General features: G+C 40.8%; 1 protein-coding gene across 2 annotated transcripts in view; it reads right to left on the bottom strand.

Annotated features, from left to right (window-relative positions):
• Nucleotides 1-23,103, bottom strand: part of EML6 (EMAP like 6) — a 306,539-nt gene that overhangs the window by 266,814 nt on the left and 16,622 nt on the right. For both annotated transcript variants that reach the window (XM_077812018.1, XM_077812016.1), the window contains exon 2: nucleotides 3,345-3,504. In XM_077812018.1, coding sequence (XP_077668144.1) covers nucleotides 3,345-3,504 — 160 coding nt within the window. The remainder of the gene's footprint in view (nucleotides 1-3,344; nucleotides 3,505-23,103) is intronic.

Below are 23,103 nucleotides of genomic sequence, written 5' to 3'. Positions count from 1 at the left end.
CCTAGGCCATAAAATCTGATAAAGAAAGTAACATTTTCCCAATCAAACAGGGGAAAAAATGCATTCTTAAGTGGCAGCAGCTCAGACTGGTGTGCTGGACATTCAGGATGTATTTCACTTTAGTATTTAATTATAAAAAATTCTAATAGCAAGATTATACTAAATACAGGCTGGGAAGGGTTAGATTTTTATCTGTAAATGTCTGTAAATGTTGATTTCACTGTTCACCCCCAAAAACTGATGAAAAATAGTCCACCAATAATAATTGGAATTTTCAGATAGGCAAAATAAGAAAAACAGTACTTGAGAACCTATCAGAGTGTGATTTAAGGATACTTTCTTTGTATATTTTGATATGATGATGACAAGTTGTGTTTTAATGGTTATAACACTTTAACTGTTTGAATCTCAATGACTATTGTAATTAAATAATTATCTGACTTTCCCCATTATTTCTCACAACTGTGAAAATGTAAATCCATAAAAATAAAAAAAAATGCTTAAAACCCATAATTTTGTGCAACTGTGAAAATAAATAAAAGTATAAAAATACTTAAAACAAACATTATTATCCATCAAAATTATAAAAAGCCCAAATGCTCCCAAGCCTGACTAAATATATTTGTCTCTGAAACTCGGCATCTTACTAAGTATACATAAATAAAAATGTACATAAAATATTTCCTGATTTAAACTGCAGATTGATCTTTTGTATGTTTTACTGATGATAGAGTATAGTAACATGTAGATAACCTTATTCTCCCTTTTCAGCCCAAGATAGTTATTGGTTTTTCAATTTTAAAATGCATTCGGTGTAAAAGGATAACGGGGTGCATCTGAAGGAAGTGAGTAATACATATGTAGGTGGAATCTATCTAGTCTCAGAACAGGACACAAATTTCGCACAGTGGTGTTCAGAACCTAGAAGTGTCTTGGCCAAAATGGAACTGTTGACAGCTATAAGCTCCGTGTACCTGGTTTTCATGAATCCATGTCCCTCCTGGTCTCCTCACCCCCAAATCCATGCCCTCCAATTCTGGCTCAGTCCCACAGCTAAAGCAGCAAATCTTATACTCAGCATCTGGTCAGTTTATATCATGTTTGTAAAAATAGTTCTTTATATCTTTGGAATTCCCACACTAAACCCCAACTTCAACCCCAACCCTTACTCCCACTGCATCTCTAGAACACTGTTATGCAAGGTCAACAAATTTGGAACTTGTAGGGTAAGGGGCCAAAATTTTAGCAGTATTTAGACGCCTAAAGATTCAGATATTCAAATAGTAGGATTTTCAAATGCACTTAGTGGTCTTAGGCACTTTTGAGCATAAGCTTTCGTGAGCTACAGCTCACTTCATCGGATGCATCGGATGCATCTGATGAAGTGAGCTGTAGCTCACAAAAGCTTATGCGCAAATAAATTGGTTAGTCTCTAAGGTGCCACAAGTACTCCTTTTCTTTTTGCGAATACAGACTAACATGGCTGCTACTCTGAAATTAGGCACTTTTGAAATTCTGACTAAATGCCTATCTCCATCTTTAAGCATTAAACTACCAGTCATTTCAGAAATAGGAGGACACAAGAAAGTTAGGAGATTTTTGGGACACAATAAACATTATAACATTACATTATAACATAACATTACAACTCCCTTCCCATTTTTTCCCAGTCTTCCCAGAAAGACTGTACACTGGGGATGAGATATGGTGTATGAAATTTCAGAGGGACCGGTTTCCTTTTTCAGGAAGTTGGGGGAAGAGAGTTGAAAATTGGGCTTGAAATAGAAAGCAAGCTTAAATCTGGAGGAGCAACCCATAATAATGTTAATTAGGTAATGCTGTGCAATGTAAAGCACTATGTAATAACTATTATTATTACAATCCTAGGAAAAAAATTAGCTGTTGAATTGATTTAACACCCGCGACCCTTGAAATTTCTTAAAATCCCTCATTCCTCTCATGTCTATTAACCATTTCACAGATCTTTCTATGTTACTAGGTAGCAAAATTAACAATCACATTTATTAATTTGAGACTAAAGTAATGTACTGTTATAAATAAGATATGATAAAGAGAGGTTGCTTCTGGCAGTGTCCTTTCTTTCAGATTAAATTTTAAAGTGAGTGAAAAGAGGTTAATTTACATTAAAAATTAAAGGTAGTTTTGTTCCATATGAGACTATTATTTTAAAACATCATGGTCCAAATCTGCCCACAGATACAGACAATCCAACTCTCGGGGATATCAGTGGGAGCATACCTGCGTTATCTGATTGTGCAACCCAAAACGAATATAGCTGACTGATTATTTTTTTAAAACATGCAAATTCAATTCTCTCTCGGTTGGGATTAAACTTTGTAGGGAAGATTGCACAAGGTGAAATGTACCCTCGTGCAGATGGCCTCTAGAAGGATCTAGGCACGCATAAGTGTCCTTAAAACTAACATAGGGTAGGAATTTTAAGGCGTGACAAAAATTTACACAGTGGAATATTCCAGACATTGATAGTGACAATATTACACAGGTAATCTTTCTGTAGGGATGAACTGTTTGGAATAATTTGTTCAGGTCTCTGTGTGAAGCACACTATTTATGTTAAAGTCCTTGTGGTTTACCATTACTTTTTCTTCTTGAAATTTACTTATTGTGGCCAATAACAAAAAATCCAATTCTCCATTTATATTTGACTTCCATCTTTCTTAAAAATATCTAGTTAATCATATGGTCAAAACACTCTGATTCTCAGAGATTTTTGTGACTGGTCTTCTGTTTGTTTTTTTCAGGATTCCGATGCTAAGCTCCAAAGCCACACAGCTTTTCTATTTCAAACACTTTATTAAATTAAATGTACTCTGCATTACAACTGGTGAGAATCCCTTAACAGTGAGACCAATGCAGTTCTGCTGCCCAAGGAGGGACAGGATTGCGAGGACACAGTGTATATCAATGCACTGTAGAAGCTCTCTGAACAGCAGGCCCAGGTGGACATTGGCTGGTTCTGAGGACCAAACGATCCCCACACTGTGCAGTTTCTCCAATACTAACTCCTCAGGGGATAGGGCTGCATTTGGGCCATGGAGGGCTATGTCTACCATTGGCATCTGCCCAGTGCCCCATACAACTAGCTGGAGTGCTAGGCTGTGGTCTTGGCCCCAGAAGCATTTCTTTTTGAAAAAGAGATATATTTGCACTATTTTGGATTCTGTATTAGCATTAAAATTTTAAACTACAGTATACAGTTCTGATGTAATGCTATAATTCTATATGCAGGCTACATATATAAAAATATATATTTTATGTGTAAACTTAAATAGAAGAAAAATATAAACTGAAAATATACAAACCTGGCCATCTGAATCAAAAGCCAAGCAGGCAACTCCATGTGTATGCACATCCTTAAGAACAGAAAGAGTCAGTACACTGTAGGAATCCCAGATGCAAATGTAAGGGTCCTTCCCAACCTGTCCAGTAGCAACTAAGGTTTTATCTGGGTGTACAGCCAGGCTAGAAGAGAATATAGTTTAAACCCATACTTAATTCTCTAGTTCAGCACAATATTGTAGAGTAATCAAAGATGAAAACAAATCACTGATTTTTTTCAGTTTTCAAAAATCCCAACTCCTTTAACATATCAGAACCTTCATAGCAACAATCTCTAGGGAAGAGTATTTCAAATTGTTTCCATCTTAATTTAGCTTGCTAAATTTAAACAGTATGTTCAACTGAGACAGATTAAGACGATCAACACATAGTACAATTCAGCACACAGTCAGATTTTAGCTAGTGTATTGTCAGCAAAAATATAAACTATTGTATTTTAAATAGTTTCATTTATCTGATAGGCCTGTTTCTTCCATGGGCCTCTCTTTGTATTTCCATGGTTTTAGAAATTAGTATGCAAATTTCAGTTCAAATTTAAAAAAAAAGTAAGCCAGCAGCTGAGTAAAATGTATTTTTCACAATTAATTTAAACTACAGGAAGGCCTTCATCATCATCGTTATATATTTTTTAAAGAATCAAAACCTCAGAGGGGATGGGGAGTCAAACTACTGCTTCTACCTCTGAAACAAGGAATTGCATGTGTTTATGGATATATTTTTAGTTACTAAATCGTCAGGAAAGCTGAAATTTCCTGTACCTATATATTTTACCTTATTTTCTCTGATATTCAAGAAAAATTAGCAACAGCCATATCAAACAGTACTCGTGCTACCTCCTTTTTGTATATAGATAGCAATGTTTAAAAAAATACTATGCTGGGTTTTTAGTTATGTAACTATGCTGGGTTTTTAGTTATGTAACTCCCATTGGGGTTACAGAGAAACTGATTTTGAACACTGCCCTTATGCATCTCTTTAAAAGTAAATATATTATAAAGTATGTCAAGCAGCATTCTTACACTCTTTGTTATTTGTATATGCTTGTTACTTCAAAATAGTATAACCCAGGCCCCGCATACTCTGCTGCAAGGTAGACCTAAATTCACTGACCAATCCCCTCCCCCCCACAAGCCCCAAAAGCCCCCCCGCCCAAAAAAAAACCCAAAAAAACTTGTGGTATATCATGCTCTTCCAGAACATCAAATTCAAACCAACAAAACTCAAACTTAGTAAAAACCAGGAAATGAAGGGTAAGTTTCATATCAATCTTTTGAAAACCAGGAAATACAGAATTAGGAGAAGGGATGTCAGACCCCGCACAGAGGAGCAGGCAGTCCTCACCCCAATATCTCCCTACTCTCCTGCCCAGATCTCAGCTGGCTTTCACTGAGAGTCCCTGGCATAGCAAACTGCAAATTCAGAGGCAGCTTCAAATAAATATAAAAATGGAGTTTACAAAACGAGACACAAAAAAGAATACAATCAATACAGTAGCCAGGGCTGGCTCTACAGTTTTTGCCGCCCCAAGCAGTGAAAAAAACTGCCCCCACAGACAGCAAAAGGAAGAAGCTGCCACTGATTTGCCACCACGGCGGGCGGAACAGAGAAGCTGCCGCCAAATTACTGCCATGGCCGGAGGAACTGCCGCCCCTTTCTAACTGCCACCCCAAGCAACTGCTTGGAATGCTGGTGCCTGGAGCCGGCCCTGACAGTAGCCCCTGTTTTGTTTATATTGTTAAGTTCAATTTTACAATAGTCTAGTATTTTCAATTTTTCTATTGGCAATGAATATTTATGTTGGAGTAGTCAGAGGAAACTAGAGATTTGAGAGCTAAGCTTGAGCATGGCTGGGGGAGATGGAGGCATTGCCCCCCCAAACTGCAAGCCTCTGGCAGGCACAAAATTCCCCCCCCCCACACACACACACACACAAAGCCCCATTGGCCTGACTGGGGCTGCCCCCCTAAATATAGAAGTCAAACTATGCCTATGGAGCTAAGTAGGAAATATTTTGAGCTTTTGGCACAGAAGAAGCGCGGAGGTGGTTTAAGATTGTGGGATAAGAACATTAACTGGATGTCTGCTAAAATGATCAGCAGTGAAATAGGTAACTATCTGAAAAGTTTCATCATTCCTCTTTAGAAATTACCCATTCAGATGAATGGGACACTTACAGTGTTCTCAGAAGTATCATTTCAGGCTGACTACAGATTCAGGAGACAACAGTGAATCAGTTTACACTCTGTTCATGTTTACTTCCATAAAAGTTACACATGGGGAAAAACACTTAGAATCTGTGGTAGGAGGTGAATTAGAAGGCTAAATATCTAGCTGGACCACATAAGGCTCAAATTAGAACATCTTTCACTATGATTATTCTGTAACTAAATACATTGTTTGGAAGAGAATTACCCAAATTAATTGTCGCTGTCCATTAAAAAAACCCGAAAGAATAGAGAATACTTTTGAGGAATAAGCGTATTGGAGAGCACGCTATTTAGTGTGTTGCCCTATTCCTTTAGGTGCCACCATTTTGTTTCTGTTCTAGGAATACAATAAAGAAGTAGCCAGGGCCGTAATCAGGGTGGGGCAAGTGGGGCAGCCACCCAGGGTGCAAAGCCATAGGGGCAGAAAGATGGGGCCAGAGGTGCCCCCCCAACCCAAACAGGCTGGGTGGCCTGCTGAGGTGAGGTAGAGGTGGTGTTCCCTCCCTGAGCCCCGTCTGACGTCACCGGACCAATCCACGTGGCATCGCCACTCTCCCCCAAAAACATTCCTCCCCAACCTGTGAGGTGTGCGCCCCACAGTTTGCAAACCTCCATGGGGTGGTCACCTGTCCCCCTCCCCATTATGAATAATTACATGTCACCTCTGAATGGGGTGGAAAAATGACCCCCAAAAATGGTATGGGGTGCAAATATGCTCGTTCGCCCTAGGCACTAAAATGGATCTGGGGGTAACCACATTAGGACCTAACCCAGCTGAAATGAGCCTCCCCACTGCTGCTTGCTCAAAGGAGCTCTGATTTTTTCCTGGTTTCACAGGCTGCTCCGTTTGAGGGGAAAGTACTCCCTGTCTAGAACATATTGAATGCAACATCATTTTCCCATAGCCATTCTCTCCACAGGAATGCAGTGTATGTCTGAATAGCAGTTATGTGGTTGTAATTTTTAAAGATGCTGCCACTGAATTGCATTTATGTCAGATTGAAAGAAAAGGGGAATCTGGAAGTTAAAGGGTATGTCTACACTTTGAACTGGGGATGCAATTCCCAGTTCAAGGAGACATACCTGCACTAAAACAGAGTGTCGCTGTGGTGGCACTAGCAATGGGAGGAGCTAGTGATCTGGAGTATGTGTTTAGGGCAGGGGTTTTCAACCTTTTTTCATTTGCAGACCCCTAAAAAATTTCAAATGGAGATGTGGAACCCTTTGAAAATCTTAGACATAGTCTGTGAATCAGCAGGGGTATATAGACCACAGGTTGAAAACCTCTGGTCTAGGGTCTCAGAGCATCTAGCCCCTCCTGCTGCCATAGCTACACTGTTTCTAGTTCAATAGCTCAATCAGAGCTAATGCAGGTACGTCTCCTCGAGCTGGAAATTATATTCCCAGCTCAAAGTGTAGACATACTCTGAAGATTCACACATGTCCCTCTAAAATTTATCAACTATAACTTCAACAAACACTCACACCCAGATTCCAAGATTCACCTACACACTAACTGGGTAGCTGGGCTAGAAGTTCTCTGCTCATCTGTGTCTACCTTCACTGCATCCTGATGACAAAGTACTTCCCCTCCTAGTCATCTTTTTTCTTAAAGCATGTGTGTGTGTGTATTATATTACACACACAGAGAGAGTTTCCCTGTCTTTACCACACAGGTTAAATTCAAATGTTCATGGTTTAAGCATTAACCTTTCTTTCAAGTGATCCAAAGGATTACTAGTGTAAGAACATAAGAATGCCCATGCTGGGTCAGACCAAAGGTCCATCTAGCCCAGCATTCTGTCCTCCAACAGTGACCAATGCCAGGTGCCCCAGAGGGAATGAACAGGTAATCATCAAGTGATCCCCTTCCCTGTTGCTCATTCCCAGCTTCTGGCAAACAAATGCTAGGGACAACCCCATCCTGGCAAACAGCCATTGATGGACCTATCCTCCATGAATTTATCTAGTTCTTTTTTGAACCCTGTTATAGTCTTCGCCTTCACAACATCCTCTGGCAAAGAGTTCCACGTTGACTGTATGTTGTATGAAGAAATACTTCCTTTTTTTTGTTTTAAACCTGCTGCCTATTAATTTCATTTGGTGACCCCCAGTTCTTGTGTTATGAAAAAGAGTAAAAAACACTTCCTTATCTACTTTCTCCACACCAGTCATGATTTTATAGACCTCAATCATATCCCTTAGTCGTCTCTTTTCCAAGCTGAAAAGTCCCAGTCTTATTAATCTTTCCTCATACGGAAGCCGTTCCATACCCCTAATCATTTTTTTTCCCTTTTCTGAACCTTTTCCAATTCCAATATATCTTTTTTGACATGGGCGACCACAGCTGCACGCAATATTCAAGATGTGGGCATACCATGGATTTATATAGAGGCAATATGATATTTCTGAAGTGGGTTCTTGCCCATGAAAGCTTATGCCCAAATAAATTTGGGCCACAAGGACCCCTTTTTTAACGATTCCCAACATTCTGTTCACTTCTTTGACTGCCGCTGCACATTTGAGTGGATGTTTTCAGAAAACTATCCACAATGATTCCAAGATCTCTTTTTTGAGTGGTAACAGCTAATTTAGACCCAATCATTTTATATGTACAGTTGGCATTATGTTTTCCAATGTGCATTACTTTGCATTTATCAACGTTGAATTTCATCTGCTGTTTTGTTGTCCAGTCACCCAGTTTTGAGAGATCCTTCTGTAGCTCTTTGCCGTCTGCCTGGGACTTAACTATCTTGAATAGTTTTGTATCATCTGCAAATTTTGCCGCCTCACTGTTTACCTCTTTTTCCAGATCATTTATGAATATGTTGAATAGGACTGGTCCCAGTACACACCACTATTTACGTCTCTCCATTCTGAAAACTAACCATTTATTCCTATCCTTTATTTCCTATCTTTTAACCAGTTACCAATCCATGAGAGGACCTTCCCTCTTATCCCTTGACAGCTTACTTTGCTTAAGAGCCTTTGGTGAGGGACCTTGTCACAGGCTTTCTGAAAATCTAAGTACACTATATCCACTGGTTCCCCTTTGTCCACATGCTTGTTGACCACCTAAAAGAATTCTAACAGATTGGTGAGGCATGATTTCCCTTTACAAAAACTATGTTGACTTTTCCCCCACAAATTATGTTCATCTATGTGTCTGACAATTATGTTTTTTACTATAGTTTCAACCAATTTGCCAGGTACTGAAGTCAGGCTTACTGGCCTGTAGTTGCCAGGATCACCTCTGGAGCCCTTTTTAAAAATTGGCATCGCATTAGCTATCCTCCAATCATTTGGTACAGAAGCTGATTTAAATGATAGGTTACAGAGTACAATTAGTAGTTCTGCAATTTCGCATTTGAGTTCCTTCAGAACTCTTGGGTGAATACCATCTGGTCCTGGTGACTTATTACTGTTTAGTTTATCAATTTGTTCCAAAACCTCCTCTAATGACATCTCATTCTGGGACAGTTCCTCAAAATTTGTCACCTAAAAAGAATGGCTCAGGTTTGAGAATCTCCCTCACATCCTCAGCCATGAAGACTGATGCAAAGAATTCATTTAGCCCTGGTCTATACTATGGAGTTAGGTCGAATTTAGCCGTGTTAGGTCGATTTAAAAATGACTGCATCCGCACAACCAACCCCGTTCCGTCAACCTAAAGGGATCTTAAAATCAACTTCTGTACTCCTCCCCGACGAGGGGAGTAGCGCTAAAATTGACCTTGCTGGGTCGAATTTGGGGTAGTGCGGATGCAAATCGACAGTATTGGCCTCCAGGAGCTATCCCAGTGTGCTCCATTGTGACCACTCTGGACAGCACTTTGAACTCCGATGCACTAGCCAGGTACACAGAAAAAGCGCCAGGAACTTTTGAATTTAATTTTCTGTTTGGTCAGCGAGGTGAACTCAGCAGCACTCAGCAGCACAGGTGACCATGCAGTCCCTCAATCATCTCCATCCCTGAGGTTATCGCAGATTAGAAGGCGAAAAAAACGCACTTGCAATGACATGTTTTCCAAGCTGATGCAGTCCTCCTTCACTGATAGGGCACAGCTTAATGCATGGAGGCATTCAGTGGCAGAAACCAGGAAAGAATTAAGTGAGCGCGAAGAGCAGAGGCAGGACACGATGCTGAGGTTAGTGGGGGAGCAAACGGACATGATGAAGCATCTGTTGGAGCTGCAGGAAAGGCAACAAGAGCACAGACCCCCGCCGCATCCACTGTATAACCGCCTAACCTCCTCCCCATGTTCCATAATCTCCTCACCTAGATGCCCAAGAACGCAGGGCCGGGGGGAAGGCTCTGGGCACCCAGCCACTCCACTCCAGAGGATGGCCCAAGCAACAGAAGGCTCTCATTCAAACAGTTTAATTTTTAGGGTTGCTACAATAAGCAATGTGGCCTTTTCCTTCCCTCCTCCCCCACTCCACCCGGGCTACGTTGTCCGTTCTCATTTTTTTTAATTAATAAAGCAAGAATGCATGGTTTCAAAGCAATAGTTACTTTATTTCGAAGGGGGGAAGGTGGTTGGCTTACAGAGAATTAGAAATCAACAAAGGGGGCGGGGTTGCATCAAGGAGAAACACACACAACTGTCACACCAAAGCCTGGCCAGTCATGAAACTGGTTTTCAAAGCCTCTCTGATGCACAGTGTGCCTTGCTGTGCTCTTCCTATCGCCCTGCTGTCTGGCTGCTCAATATCGGATGCTAGGCGATTTGCCTCAACCTCCCACCCCACCATAAACGTCACCCCCTTACTCTCACAGATATTATGGAGCACACAGCAAGCAGCAATAACAATGGGAATGCTGGCTGCACTGAGGTCTGACCTAGTCAGCAAACAGTGCCTGCGAGCTTTTAAACGTCCAAAGGCACATTGTACCACCATTCTTCACTTGCTCAGCCTATAGTTGAACTGCTTCTTACTACTGTCCAGGCTTCATGAGGCATGAGAGCAAGGGGTAGGCTGGGGTAGGTGCAACCATGCGGTGCTGCTGGCTGGGAGAGCAGCCTGAGGCAGAAGCCTCCAGCTCGCAAAAGAGCAGGAGAGCAGAATTGCAGCGGAAGCAGTGGAGCCGTACACCATGCCCTGGAGGTTGCTAGGAGCCGGGCAGGGAAGAACCCCCGGCCAAGCTACATGTCCGATGAGGACGGCTACCAGTCCTACTGCACCATCTGCTGCAACAGCAGCAGTGACAGTGCACTGAGCGGGCTCCATGCTTGCCGTGGTATGGCGTCTGCACGGGTAACCCAGGAAAAAAGGCACAAAACAATTGTCTGCCGTTGCTTTCATGGAGGGAGGGGCGACTGATGACATGTACCCAAAACCACCCACGACAATATTTTTGCCCCATCAGGCATTGGGAGCTTAACCCAGAAGTCCAATGGGCGGCGGAGACCCACAGTGCACCACTCCATAAATCGATGCTAGCCACAGTAGTGAGGATGCACTCCGCTGACTTAATGTGCTTAGTTTGGACATATGCAATCAACTATAGAAAAATGAAGTCTAAAAATCGACTTCTATAAAATCGACCTAATTTTGTAGTGTAGACATACCCTTAGTTTCTCTGCAATGGCCTTATCATCCTTGAGTGCTCCTTTAGCATCTCAATCGTCCAATGGTCCCACTGGTTGTTTAGCAGGCTTCCTGCTTCTGATGTACTTAAAAAAAATTGTTATTACTTTTTGAGTCTTTGGCTAGCTGTTCTTCAAATTCCTTTTTGGCCTTCCTAATTATATTTTTACTCTTCATTTGCCAGATTTTATGCTTCTTTGTATTTTCCTCACTAGGATTTAACTTCCACTTTTTAAAGGATGTCTTTTTGCCTCTCACTGCTTCTTTTACTTTGTTGTTTAGCCACAGTGGCACTTTTTTGTTTCTCTTACTATGTTTTTTAATTTGGGTATATATTCAAGTTGAGTCTCTATTATGGTGTCTCTGAAAGGTTTCCATGCAGCTTGCAGGGATTTCACTATTGGCGCTGTACCTTTTGATTTCTGTTTCACTAACCTCCTCATTTTTGTGTAGTTCCCCTTTCTGAAATTAAATGCTACGGTGTTGGGCTGCTGTGGTGTTTTCCCCGCCACAGGGATGTTAAATTTAATTATATTATGGTCACTATTACCAAGGGGTCCAGCTATATTCACCTCTTGGATCAGATCCTGTGCTCCACTTAGGACTAAATCAAGAATTGCCTCTCCTCTTGTGGGTTCCAGGACTAGCTGGTCCAAGAAGTAGTCATTTAAGGTGTCAAGAAACTTTATCTCTGCATCCCGGCCTGAGGTGACATATACCTAGTCAATATGGGAATAGTTGAAATCCCCCATTATTATTATTATTATTATTCAGCTGACAGTCCCGGTGTCTCAGAGTCCAACATACCAGGTGCCATAAACTATGCTGAAGTGGTCTTGGCAGCAGAGGAGCGTTTTTTCTTAGCTGCTTCCTGTGGAGGTGAAAGCTCAGCCCACTTTTTTGTAGCCTTCTTGGGCAAAGGCCCTCTAGGAGGAGCTATTGCGACAGGACCTTTGTCAGAGGCTGCTGTTGGCGACTGTTGGCCGGGCCGGTCCTCAACTCAGGATCTGAGGCTGGTTGCAGAGATTTTTCCATTGTATAAGCTTAAATTCGAGATCCCTCATTTTCCTTGTTCTGGCCTTTCGATTATGGCAATGCGAGCACTTCTGAGGGATATGTGTCTCTCCAAGACAGCAGACACACTGTGCGTGTCCGTCAGAAACAGGGATTGACAGCCTGCATGTCAGGCACCGTTTTTAATCCCAGAAAGCCAGGCATACCAGATAGTTTTCTGTCCCAGAATGGGGGGGAGGGGAGGAACGACACAGTAAAACTCTAGATAAACTGAAACTTATTTTCCTAATAAGAAATATAAGGATAGAAGAAAAACAACTTTTGTTTGGTTGGTTTTTTTAAGAAAGTAAGATAAAATAAGTAGGAAGGGTAAGAATAACTACTAACTAACTGCTAACTAAACTATTTTCCATAAATGAATCTTATACTAAATGTAGATAAAAGGAGCTGCTAAGTGCTCCGACTCAAGCCAAAGGCAGCAGAGAAGGAACGGAGGGACGGTTGGTCGTGCAGTGTTATGTAACCACCGGAGGCAGCGTGAGATGGCGACAGTGCATGGACGACCCAAGCAGGCACTACTATTAAAAATCTTCGATTACAAGAACAGGGCACATGGACACCTAAAGTGGAGCACCTTACGATTTTAGACACAATATCTAGCTACAGCTAATAACTGGAATTTTAATTCTGTGTATTTCAAATATTGTTGATTTTGTATTTTAAAATCTTGAGCAAACACTTCCAAAAATAACCTAAAGTTTTAGACTCTTAAATAAGTAGCCTGATATTTCCAATGTTCTGATAATCCAGCATCTCCCATTGGGAACTGCTAGGTGATCTACAATTTGAAAATCTAGACAGAAATATTATTTAAGTACTTTGGGCCTTGGTGTTACATAAAGTTATGAACATGCTTAACTTTAAGCACATAAGCAGTGTTATTGACACCAATGGTATTACTGACATGATTAAAGTTAATCATGTGTTTAAAAGTTTGCAGAATCAGGACCTAATTATGTATTTAGAACCCTAAAGTTAAAGCTCTAATTTAAAAAAAAAAGTTATTTTTTCTGAATACAAAGTTCTCTACAAGTTCAGTTCAACTTCCCATATCTGGCTGGGGGCAGGAAACAAGAGATGTCTATGTTATCCCTATTTTATCTGAGAAAAATATAATTAAGTTAGAATATTTGTTCAAAACTAGGAGGTTAAAGATAGGCCATAGTAAAGATTTACCAAACAAGATAATCAGTCTTGTTGCTAGTGCTAGTGCAACTTGGTCATAACTTTATAAGGTCTTGAAGTGGATCACCAAGCCATACACCTCCTTAGAGAAGTTTGGGTTCCAAATCTAAACATTTGACTCAAGCTCTTGCTCATTCCAGTCTCGACAGTGACATTTTAAAATGTGTACAAATTACTACACAAAACCAGGAAAACTACTTTAGAGCAGGAAATGATTATTTGCCTTCCCTTAAACTACAAGAATCATTTTAGAAAGAAAAGATACTTTTGGAGATGGATACTACTGCAATAGAAATTGTGTTGGTAGAGTAAGTGTTTACCATCTGGCAAGGCCACCAGACCAGAAAGATTCACTAATGAGTTTTATAAAAATGTTTAATCGGTCTCTACTGGAACACATGATTGGCACATATAATTATTCTACTTTAACAGGGATACTGCTGTGGATGCTAAAATAATGAGCATTGCTATTTAAAAAAAAGAAAACGGCATATTCCCAAAAGTCTGTGCTTCATTATAGATTGTTTTCATTAATAAATTCTTGGTCAAGGCCTTGCCTGTTCATCAATTACCATATAAATCAAATCCCCCACAACCAGGCTGTAAGGAACTATAACTGCCGGGGGAAAGTGTACAGCAACAGGCTAGTAACTGTACAGAATGCATGTATTCTTATTGTCTGGAACAATTCTATCAATACAGGGCTTCAGATAGGAAATACTGTAAAAACCCCTATAAATGTAATATCAGTATTAAATATCCAGCTTTTAAATGGAGCAACTGTAACTGTTTCTAAACTGCACTTTTATGAATAGTCTGCTGTTTTATTAATATTAAGTTTTTAAATACAGAACTAGTGAACAATTCTCAGATTTTAGAAACATTAATTAAAAACAACAATATCTAAATAATATTTTATATACTCAAGAGAAAGTCAGTAAGTTTGCTTTATGCATTCCACAAATAAGGAAGAAACAATAATCCTTAGGTAAAATTGTAGTGCATTAAAGTTATCTTTTAATTATCTTTCTCTATCTAGTCCCACTGTAATTTTTTTACACTAACAAAAATTGCCACATGCCTAACCCTGGCCCCAGCCCTGATCCCCCTCTCGCACCCAAACTCCCTCCCAGTGCCCACACCCTGCACCCCCTCCCGCATCCCAATCCCTTGCCTCAGCCCTAAGCCCCTTTCCTCACCCAAACTCCTTCCCAGAGCCTGCACCCCTTCCCACACTCTGAACTCCTCAGCCCCAGCCCCCTCCTGCACACCAGAGCCCTCAGCCCCACACCAGAGCCCTCATCCCCTTTCTGCACCTCAAGCCCCTGCCCCAGCTCCCTCCCACACTCCAATCCCTCATTTCTGGCCCCACCCCAGAGCCCACACTCTCAGCCAGAGCCCTCACCCCCTTTCACACCCCATCCCTTGCCCCAGCCTGGTGAAAATGAGAGAGTGAACGAGAGGGCAAGCGATAGAGGGAGGGGGATGGAGTGAGTGGGGAGTGCAGCCTTGGGGAAGGGGTGGGGCAGGGGCAGGGCCTCGGGGCAGGGCAAGGGTGTTCAGTTTTCTGCAATCAGAAAGTTGGCAACCCTAGTCCAAGTCACTCTTTACACCACTAAGTGCATATACAGTAGGGGTTTGCATTAATGCAACACCACTGCAGTTACATTGGTATAGGCACACCAGTAACTAAAATCCGAGTGTAGGCATGCCCTTAAACTTGCCTGCTTTCATTTATAGCCTTTGAGTGGCATGCCTGATTATCTTCCCCTGAGTAAATATTTTTCATTTCATCCAACTTTATAAACATTGATTAAGCCTCAACACCTCTGTGATGCTTGGTAACATGGCCATTTTACAGACAGGGAAATTGAAATACAGAGAGAGTGTCCTGACTGATTTCATATATGAACGGCTTGTCTACATTAGTTTTTGTATCCATTTAATTATATTGTTTAGAAATTGGTATAGTTAATTGGAACAACGTATATGTGCATTCACACTAGGAACTGTACCACTTTAATTATATTGGTTTCTAAAACTCATATATAGTTAAAAATCATTACAAACACTTATGTAAATCAACCCTAAGTCAGTGGCAGAGCCAGGAACAGTGCTGGCTACAAGTAGGGGTGCTGGAACAATTTTTATAGTGGGGGTGATGGAAACCATGTCTTTGATGTTTGTTATTACTACTACTGGCCAGGGGGTGCAGAAGTACCCCCAGCAATACTGGCTACAAGTCACTCACTCAAATTATTAGTTAAATTTCTCCACAGGGTACTGTGCAAGAAATACCGCCCTCCCCCCCGCAACTATTAGCAACTCCTATAATTATTATTTCCGTGCAACCAGGAAAGAACAGCCCACAGCAGCTACAGCAAACAAAAACACTAACAACTGGAACAGTTACTCATTATAAGCCATTCATTTCTTTGTAATAACTGCAGAAATGGATCAAAAGGAAAGAAATTGAATGGCTAACACTGTAGTGCTATTTAGTGGGGTTAATATATGTTTAGTTACATATTATATATTTCTAGACTGTGATGAAAAGTGTTTTTTATCTTTTTAGGTCTTGCAAAAAATATTTCCAAACCTATGCTGCTGCTGCTGTTGAAAAGTTACATATTAGATTTCAAAACACACCTCATATGGAAAATATGTTTAACAGAAGCGAAGTAAAGGCCTTCGTATGCCAAAAGCACTATTTATGAATATAATGCTGGAAAGTCACTGATTTTCATCTTGCTTTTATATTTCCAACACAATAGCTCCACATCACAACATACATCTTCATCGCAAGAACTGTATTTCATTCACTGACTTCACAGAATACCGGTTACCTCCTAAGAGCAGCACAGATCTTTTGGCCTTGTTACATCAATTACAGAGATGACAATTGAGACCTACCATATATAATTTCTTACTTAAAAACGTCTCCCTTCAGAATCACTACAATCTACTTATACAGGTTTAAATAACCTGGCCTAAAGAAACTGGCTTTTATAATAGACAATCACATTTTTAAAAGTTATCATCATACACTCTTGAACATGGAAAACTTTCATAGTCCAAGAAATAAACGTCTAAATAAGGGCTAAGAAAAACAGGAAACCCCTTCCCAACCTGAATTTTGTAATGCACATTGGAAAACACAATTGCAAGTATACATATAAAATGATGGGGTCTAAATTAGCTGTTACCCCTCAAGAAAGAGATCTTGAAGTCATTTTGGATAGTACTCTGAAAACATCCACTCAATATGCAGAGGCAGACAAAAAAGCTAACAGAATGTTGGGAATCAAAAGGCATTACGAAAGGCATAGCTAATAAGACAGAAAATATCATATTGCCTCTATATAAATCCATGCTACGCCCACATTTTGAATATTGAGTGCAAATCTGGTCACCCCATCTCAAAAAAGATATATTGGAATTGGAAAAGATACAGAAAAGGGCAACAAAAATTATTAGGGGTATGGAACAGCTTCCATATGAGGAGAGATTAATAAGACTGGGACTCTTCAGCTTCGAAAAGATATGACTAAGGGTGGATATGATAGAGGTCTATAAAATCATGATTGGTCTGAAGGAAGTACATAGGAAAGTATAATATACTCCTTCTCGTAACAAAAGAATTAGGGGTCCCCAAACGAAATTAATAGGCAGCAGGTTTAAAACAAATAAAAGGAAGTATTTCTTCACACAATGCACTGTCAACTGTGGAAGTCTTTGCCAGAGGATGTTGTGAAGGCCAAGACTATAACTAGATAAATTCATGGAGGATAGGTCCACCAATGGCTATTAGCCAGGATGGGCAGGAATGGTGTCCCTAGCCTTCATTTGCCAGAGGCTGGGAATCGACAACAGGGGATGGATCACTTGATGATTACCTGTTCTGTTCATTCCCTTTGAAGTACCTTGCATTGGCCACTGTCGGAAGACAGGATACTGGGCTGGATGGACTTTTAGTCTGACCTAGTATTGCCATTCTTATGAGAGTCATAAAGTGTTGGATGAGAACAGTGAGCTGAGTGAAAATTTTTCCAAGGGAACAAATTTCCATTGAAAAATACAGATTAGAAAAAATTTAAATATTTCACAAGAACATATCAATTTCATTGAAATGTTTTACTTTGTTTCAATACAGTCCAAGTGTTTAATTTCAATGTTATCATTTTTCCTAATACATATTAATTATATATGATAGTTGAACAAAGCACTTGGACCTTATCAAAACAGAGCAATTAGATACTTCTAAATGCATTTTTTTCACAAATTTTGTTTCATGAGAAATTCCAACAACTTTAAAATTTCCAGATTTCAACTAACTGTAGAACAGAACTTCTGAACCTTCTCAGGCAACTGTACCTATTTACCAGATTCAGGGCTTAAGGATTCTTCAAGGAACATTGATTTTCCTCCAGAAGCTCGACTCCCTACTGAGAATTTTCTTTGTCATCAGCAGAGGCATGACCAGCAGAAGAACCAGGGAAGGAGGAGGAAGCAGCACCTGCTCCATTCTACAGCTTGAGCTTCCAACAGTGAGCTTTTTTTCTGTTGTTTACCCTTTGTTCTCAACTCCTTTCTGGCAGCAGATCAAACAGTGACCTCTGTATTCCTCCCCTCTCTCCTGGCACTGTCTACAGAGAGATACTATACCCTTCACTACAGGGGAAATAGTAAAGATAGCAAAGAGGGAGAAGGGTAAAAAAAGGCCCAGTTTACTCCTACTACCAGCAGATCAAGAAGAAGCCATGAGGAGAGGTGCTCATTAGTGGTTGCCAAGGCTTGCTGTCTCATTTTTGAGAGTGCAGGATATTCCTCCCACATTGCCAGATCCCTCCTTTTCCCTTTGTCTTTTATGACCAGTTCCTTCCTCATCACCACATATTTTTCCTATTTCTGGGGTAATGGAGGGAACAGGTGCTTCTCCCTACTGCCTCTCCCCTGAAGTTGCTCTTCTGTGTTGTATTTGCTGGCAGGTGTGTCTGCTGTGCCCTTCAGCCATTGTTGATTACATTAATAGCAAGTCTCCGTGAAAGAGCAACTGGAGGGAAAAGGAGGTGGGGCCTCAAAACAAAAATAAAAATGACTTTGTTTTATTTAAAGATCAAGATTTGTCATTTATTTACTTTAACCATCATTTTTAAAAGTGTGAGGAACAGCCAAAATAACACACTCACTTCTGACAAACTGGGAATGCACTGTGCTCAGTTGCTTAATAATCCCTTGCAGAGGACAGCCAGTCACGTAACAGTGGCAAAAGCTTGACATGTAGAACCCATATTGGTATACAAATCCATTTGATTAGAGAATATGCTATCACAATATAAAAGCTAAATAGAAGATAAGGAAATAGATGGTACTATGAGTTCACACTCATAATTAGAGAGATGGGGAGGGAGAACATGCAAGATATTGTAACAAATCTGTGGCCATCACAGTTTGTCACTATACTACACACCATGACCACCTGAAATTCACAGCCACGGTGGGGACAGAATTCCAATCCTTTATTCTCCAAAAGCACATACCTCTATCAAAGAAATAAAGGAGAATTTTTGTGGTCTGTTACTGTAGCAGTATATGACCTATGACATATAATATTTTTTTATTTAAACATGTCTATTTTGCCTAAAGGCCAACCGAGAGTGGGGCCCTATTGTGCTAGGCACTGTACACACAGAGACTAGTAGATGGTCCCTACCCTGAAGAGCATACAATCTAAATAGACAAGACAGACACAGGGTGGAAAAATAGGTATAAACACAAGCAGAGTGAACAATGGGATGGTGGCAAACAACATGTTAATTTCATGATTTTTTGGGGAAGAGGAAGGAGTAGGTTTAGGGAGGAGTAGGTAAACTAAATGGAAAGAAAAAGGAAGGGAAGGGGTGACAGAGACAGGGCAGGGGACACAAGGGTAAGAAGGACAGACATGGAGTGAAACTGAGATGAAAAAAAATGGAAGGAGAGGGAGTATTGGAGCAAACAGCCAACCAGCACAAGGCAGACAGAGTCCAGTCAAAACTGTAGAAAGTTCTCCAAATGTCAAAATGACCAAAGGTCCTGTATTTGGCTGCTTCTACTAGCTGGAGCTGATTCTGTCACGCAGTGGTCAGGGGATTTGAGCAGGGGATTGGACTAGATGACCTCCTGATGTCTCTTCCAACCCTAATATTCTATGATTCTATTACTAGTACACAGACATTTTGTTAAGTCTTTAGAGATTTTCCAAGTGAGTAGTTATAAACTTTTGATCACATCTATAAGCCACAGTGCACATTATTTGGTCCTGGTAACCAACAGCAGAAAGGAAAACACCAGTTTATAAAATAACACATCCATTTACTTGCCTCACTTACAATAGCCCCACTGACTTCAACAAAAGGTGAAAAAAGAAGGAACTTCAGTGGGACTACTTGTGTGAGTAAAGTGAACAAGAATCAGCTCTTGGTAAATAACTGTGTGCTACTACAGTCTAAAGCCCTCTTCAAAGCCCTCTTATCAAGGAACAAATCTACTGAAGCTAGAAAATCAACATAAAGATCTATTTTACAATATAAACTAATTGTGAGTTTACTAACATTTTTATACAAGGTGGTGTGTATATTGAATTCCTATAGAGACTGAAATACTATTTGAGGGCAAGGAAATTATTTGTTCTGAGTGTTGCTGATGTCTTTGGAGAATTTGAATGATATCTCCACTGTGGATATGTCGGATGCCAACTGTTCCAGAAGCTCTACTGATGAATCATAGAAGCATTTGAGAAGCTACAAGGGATACAAACTGTTGCCTTATTTTCTTATCACAATACACTGAAAATGAAAATCAGTAATAAATAGTACACATTAGTATTTTTTAAAATATCTTTACATTAGTGTTAGTATAAATTATTACTATAGAAATCTATTGCTATTAGCTATTTAAAATGCCTTTTTTGCATCTTTCATAACAATAATTTATATTTTATAAAAGAGCTCCAAAAATTCACCATCATAGAAAGGAATACTGAAATATTCCTTTAATTATTTTAGACAATATTAGAAAACATTTAGCTCAAAATTTTCAATACAATTCAATCTCCTCAATTATTAAGAATCTTGACAGAACAGACCCATACGGCTGCATTACAATCTACTACAGAGGGGAACTGGCAGTAACAGTGCAAAGTTACATGGGGGAAAATGAAAAGTAGGCCAGAATTGAAAGCTAAATAGATACTGATCACATAATTCAAATTACCCAACCCAATAGAACAGGGCAAGTAACAACAACAACAAAAAGAAAAAATACTTCAGAATTAAATGTTTTGAGAAAAAGGTTCTACAATTTTCATTCCAGCCAGTTGTGATTTATACTCACGAGTGCTGTGTATAGAACAGTTTTGGCATATTTAAGCGGTGACAGTGAACAGAATGGCACTGCAGCACAATCTGATCATAGAATCATTGAATATCAGGGTTGGAAGGGACCTCAGGAGGTCATCTAGTCCAACCCCCTGCTCAAAGCGGGACCACTCCCCAAATAAATCATCCCACCCACGGTTTTGTCAAACCTGACCTTAAAAACTTCGAAGGAAGGAGATTCCACCACCTCCCTATGTAACGCATTCCAGTGTTTCACCACCCTCCGAGGGAAAAAGTTTTTCCTAATATCCAACCTTAACCTCCCACACTGCAACTTGAGACCATTACTCCTTGTCCTATCATCTGCTACCACTGAGAACAGTCTAGATCCATTCTCTTTGGAACCCCCTTTCAGGTAGTTGAAAGCAGCAATCAAATCCCCCCTCATTCTTCTCTTCCGCAGACTAAACAATTCCAGTTCCCTCAGCCTCTCCTCATAAGTCATGTGTTCCAGTCCCCTAATCAGTTTTGTTGCCCTCTGCTGGACGTTTTCCAATTTTTCCACATCCTTCTTGTAGTGTGGGGCCCAAAACTGGACACAGTACTCCAGAAGAGGCCTCACCAATGTCGAATAGAGGGGAACAATCACGTCCCTTCATCTGCTGGCAATGCCCCCACATATACATCCCAAAATGCCATTGGCCTTCTTGGCAATGACGGCACACTGTTGACTCATATCCAGCTTCTCGTCCACTGTAACCCCTAGGTCCTTTTCTGCAGAACTGCTGCCGAGCCATTGGGTCCCTAGTCTGTAGCGGTGCATGGGATTCTTCCATCCTAAGTGCAGGACTCTGCACTTGTCCTTGTTGAACCTCATCAGATTTCTTTTGGCCCAATCCTCCAATTTGTCTAGGGCCCTCTGTGTCCTATCCCTACCCTCCAGTGTATCTACCTCTCCTCCCAGTTTAGTGTCATCTGCAAACTTGCTGAGGGTGCAATCCACACCATCCTCCAGATCATTTATGAAGATATTGAACAAAACCAGCCCCAGGACCGACCCTTGGGGCACTCCACTTGATACCGGCTGCCAACTAGACATGGAGTCATTGATCACTACTTGTTGAGCCCGACAATCTAGCCAACTTTCAATCCACCTTATAGTCCATTCATCCAGCCCATACTTCTTTAACTTGCTGGCAAGAATACTGCAGGAGACCATGTCAAAAGCTTTGCTAAAGTCAAGGAACAACATGTCCACTGCTTTCCCCTCATCCACAGAGCCAGTTATCTCGTCCTAGAAGGCAATTAGATTAGTCAGGCATGACTTGCCCTTGGTGAATCCATGCTGACTGTTCCTGATCACTTTCCTCTCCTCTAAGTGCTTCAGAATTGATTCCTTGAGGACCTGCTCCATGATTTTTCCAGGGACTGAGGTGAGGCTGACTGGCCTGTAGTTCCCAGGATCCTCCTTCTTCCCTTTTTTAAAGATGGACACTACATTAGCGTTTTTCCAGTCGTCCAGAACTTCCCCCGATCGCCATGAGTTTTCAAAGATAATGGCCAATGGCTCTGCAATCACAGCCGCCAACTCCTTTAGCACTCTCGGATGCAGTGCATCCGGCCCCATGGACTTGTGCTCGTCCAACTTTTCTAAATAGTCCCGAACCACGTCTTTCTCCACAGAGGGCTGGTCACCTCCTCCCCATGTTGTGCTGCCCAGCGCAATAGACTGGGAGCTGACCTTGTTCGTGAAGACAGAGGCAAAAAAAGCATTGAGTACATTAGCTTTTTCCACATCCTCGGTCACTAGGTTGCCTCCCTCATTCAGTAAGGGGCCCACACTTTCCTGGACTTTCTTCCTGTTGCTATCATACTTGAAGAAACCCTTCTTGTTACTCTTAACATCTCTTGCTAGCTGCAACTCCAGGTGTGATTTGGCCTTCCTGATTTCACTCCTGCATCCCCGAGCAATATTTTTATACTCTTCCCTGGTCATTTGTCCAATCTTCCACTTCTTGTAAGCTTCTTTTTTGTGTTTAAGATCAGCAAGGATTTCACTGTTAAGCCAAGCTGGTCACCTGCCATATTTACTATTCTTTCTACACATCGGCATGGTTTGTCCCTGTAACCTCAATAAGGATTCTTTAAAATACAGCCAGCTCTCCTGGACTCCTTTCCCCCTCATGTTATTCTCCCAGAGGATCCTGCCCATCAGTTCCCTGAGGGAGTCAAAGTCTGCTTTTCTGAAGTCCAGGGTCCGTATTCTGCTGCTCTCCTTTGTTCCCTATGTCAGGATTCTGAATTGGA

The sequence above is a fragment of the Eretmochelys imbricata genome, chromosome 3, assembly GCF_965152235.1.
Source record: "Eretmochelys imbricata isolate rEreImb1 chromosome 3, rEreImb1.hap1, whole genome shotgun sequence".
Taxonomy (NCBI): Eukaryota; Metazoa; Chordata; order Testudines; family Cheloniidae; genus Eretmochelys; species Eretmochelys imbricata.
Note: the sequence above shows the minus strand (reverse complement) of the source record. Positions and strands in the feature narration are given on the sequence as shown.